The 2845-nt window shown below is 40.9% G+C and overlaps 1 protein-coding gene across 1 annotated transcript; it reads right to left on the reverse strand.

The window, feature by feature from the left end:
* Positions 1 to 1207: 1207 nt before the first annotated feature.
* On the reverse strand, positions 1208 to 2236 carry LOC121754480. The gene has a single exon (XM_042149829.1). It carries the CDS (start codon positions 2234 to 2236, stop codon positions 1208 to 1210), a length of 1029 nt encoding a protein of 342 aa, XP_042005763.1.
* Positions 2237 to 2845: the final 609 nt, after the last annotated feature.

Consider the following 2845-nt stretch of genomic DNA (forward strand, 5'->3'; position numbering starts at 1 on the left):
GGGAGGTGGCGAAATTTTGAGGCTAGGGTTAGGGTTTAGTCTATTTTATGTACTAGGTTTAATTCACACCCAAATAATAATTAAATTGAGGGAGAAATAAAAGAAAAAAAAAAAAATCCCACAATTGTGTAGCAAAAGTAGGCGTGTGGTTTTGGGGTTTGAAAGTCAAAATTTGTTGATTTAATTACAAGGAAAAAAAATAGCAATATTTACTTGGAGAGAATATATTCATAATTTAGGAAATAAAAATAATGAATACAAGGGAACAAATAAATTAAATCTCCAAGTAGGAAATAATAGGAGGGGGCCGAAAATTATAGGGTAATTGCACAAGGAAATTATTTAAATCCCCAATTAAATAGAATAGGATTTAAATTAGGTAACTTCTTTATAGGAAAAAGGCTCCCATAAAATAGTCAATAATTAATTAAATTCCCACAAGGAAAATAACAGTATGGGGCGTGTGACATGGACGGGAAGTAGTAGAAAAATATTCACATCCCCAATTAAATAGAATAGGAATTTATTTGAATAATGAAGGATTCCACAAATTAGGAAACAAATAAGATATTCCCCAAATTTTATTGGAGAGGGCCGAAATTGCTAGGCTAAATAGCCAAGGAAAATATCCCAACTCTCTATTTACTTTGGATGAAGAAATAAATATATCATAATTTAATTGGATTTAATTCAAAAGAAGAGAGTCAATAAAGTACCAATTAAATCAAAGGAAAAAAAAATCCAATCTCCTATTGGAGATTTTCGAAACTCCCAAGGACAAATAAAATGGAGTTCGAATTTCATGTAGTACAATTTAGGAGTCATTAGTTTGGATTTAATTTGGATTAAAGTCCCGAAACAATTAATTAAATCCACAAAAAGAAGTACTATCTCAATAATTAGGAATGACCGGAAATATCAATTAATTGGCTCGAGAAAGGATTAATGCATGATCCTATTAACCTTTTCCCCACATTGGGCAACGATAAAATCTCGAGCTCATCATTCCACAATTACCACGACAATTTATTTCACGCAAAGCACTTAATCACATAAAACCAAGTTTCATAAATTCCACAATTCCAATCACGTAATAAAAAGGGTCACAAAAGTTTGGGATGTTACATCCTTCCCCTCTAAACAGAAATTTTGTCCCGAAATTTGGTCGTCTTCCATAAACAATTCGGTGTACTTCTCTTTTATCCCGTCAGTCCTTGTTGGTTTGCTGCTCCTGCCCTTCATTTCCTTTTAGCGCATACGCCCTAGCTTGCTGTGGGGCCACCTGTCGAATGGGTTGTGGTTGTTGTTCCCCATGTCCCTGCCTATTCCACATTCCTCCTTTGTTGTTATTTGGGCACTCTCGAGACATGTGCCCATTTCCACCGCAGGCATAACACCGAATGCCTCCAACTCGGCACTCCCCAGCGTGACGCTTGGAGCACCGATTGCAGTAGGGTGCCTTCTGTTGATTCGCTCTCGGCTGTGGCATGGCTTGTCGGTCGTAGTCTTGAGTCCGGCGGGAAGTAGAATGGTGTCGCTTGTTGTCATAAGGAGCTCGGTTGTCTTCCCACTTTCTCTTGTCTCGATAATTCGGTTGAGGTGTTGGTGGAGTAGGATTCGCTGCCGTCTCGTCCTTAGATAGTGCTTCTTCCACATCTAAAGCGCAACTTAAAATTTCGGAGTAAGAGATCCCTCTGCGGCTGGCCACGGCTACCCTTATCTCTGGTCTAAGGCCAGAACGAAATTTTGCGGCCATCTTCTCATCGGTGTCCGCTAACTCGGGCACATATCGGGTCATTTCACAAAGAGCACGGTCGTACTCCGTCACCGTCATGTTTCCCTGTTTCATGGTGTGGAACTCCACTATCTTCGCCCGTCTATAGCTCATGGGAATGTACTTGTCGTACACCTCTTCCTTGAATCCTTCCCATGTGAGCGCCTCGCGGCGAGCAGGATTCATAGTTCTTCGTTTAGTTTCCCACCAAAAATCGGCAGGCCCAGTCAGTTGATAAGTCACGCAAGCCAGACGTTCTCTATCGGTGCATCCCATGAAGTCAAAAATACGCTCGAGGTCGCGTATCCAAGCCTCTGCTTTCGGGGGTTCTCCCAGTCCGTCAAACTTTGGAGGATTTTCCTTTCGGAAGGCCTTAATGTATTCTCTCTCTTGAGGTTGAGCTGGGGGTGGTGGTGGAGGTGGGGGTTGATTCCCGACACTTCCCTCTGGTTGTTCCTCCATGTCGTTCTCCACTTGTGGGCCACGTCGGCGTCTTGATGGCATTCTGGTCCGAAAGACAAGTTAGCATCGTTGTTAGTATTCGTTGTTATCAAAATCGTAACTTCCTTTCAATCGTCGCCCTCTGACACTATAGTGAGCGCCCCTGGTGTGCGGGTTGTTTTATCCGTGCCATCTATGCGAAGACGAAGGTTTTCCAACATATATTTTATCTCGTTATTTGTGATAGATTTAGGGTTCGTCAAGCATCATCAAATTTGAGGCCGTTCTAAGGCTTCCTATGTTCACATGCTTACGTCATAACACTTTCACACACATAGCCCATACTTAAGTCATTAGGCCAATCTTGCTCATGTCTCACATAATCATACCATAACAATATCACATTCAAACACGTGTTTAGATCATCTTGACAATCATGCTCATACTCAACAAAATCATACTATCACAACATTATTTCCACATAAGGCACGTGTTTAGATCATCACACAAATCATGCGCACACGTATTCATACCATATCGATATCACGTTTACACATACAATACATATCTTAATCATCACGTCAATCATACTCGTATTCCACGCCATCATGCTATTACAACATCATACTC

Source organism: Salvia splendens, chromosome 11 (assembly GCF_004379255.2).
Source record: "Salvia splendens isolate huo1 chromosome 11, SspV2, whole genome shotgun sequence".
Taxonomy (NCBI): Eukaryota; Viridiplantae; Streptophyta; class Magnoliopsida; order Lamiales; family Lamiaceae; genus Salvia; species Salvia splendens.

Coding starts and splice junctions, on each gene's coding strand:
- LOC121754480 (XM_042149829.1), bottom strand. CDS start 2,236: ATGGAGGAACAACCAGAGGGAAGTGTCGGGAATCAACCCCCACCTCCA.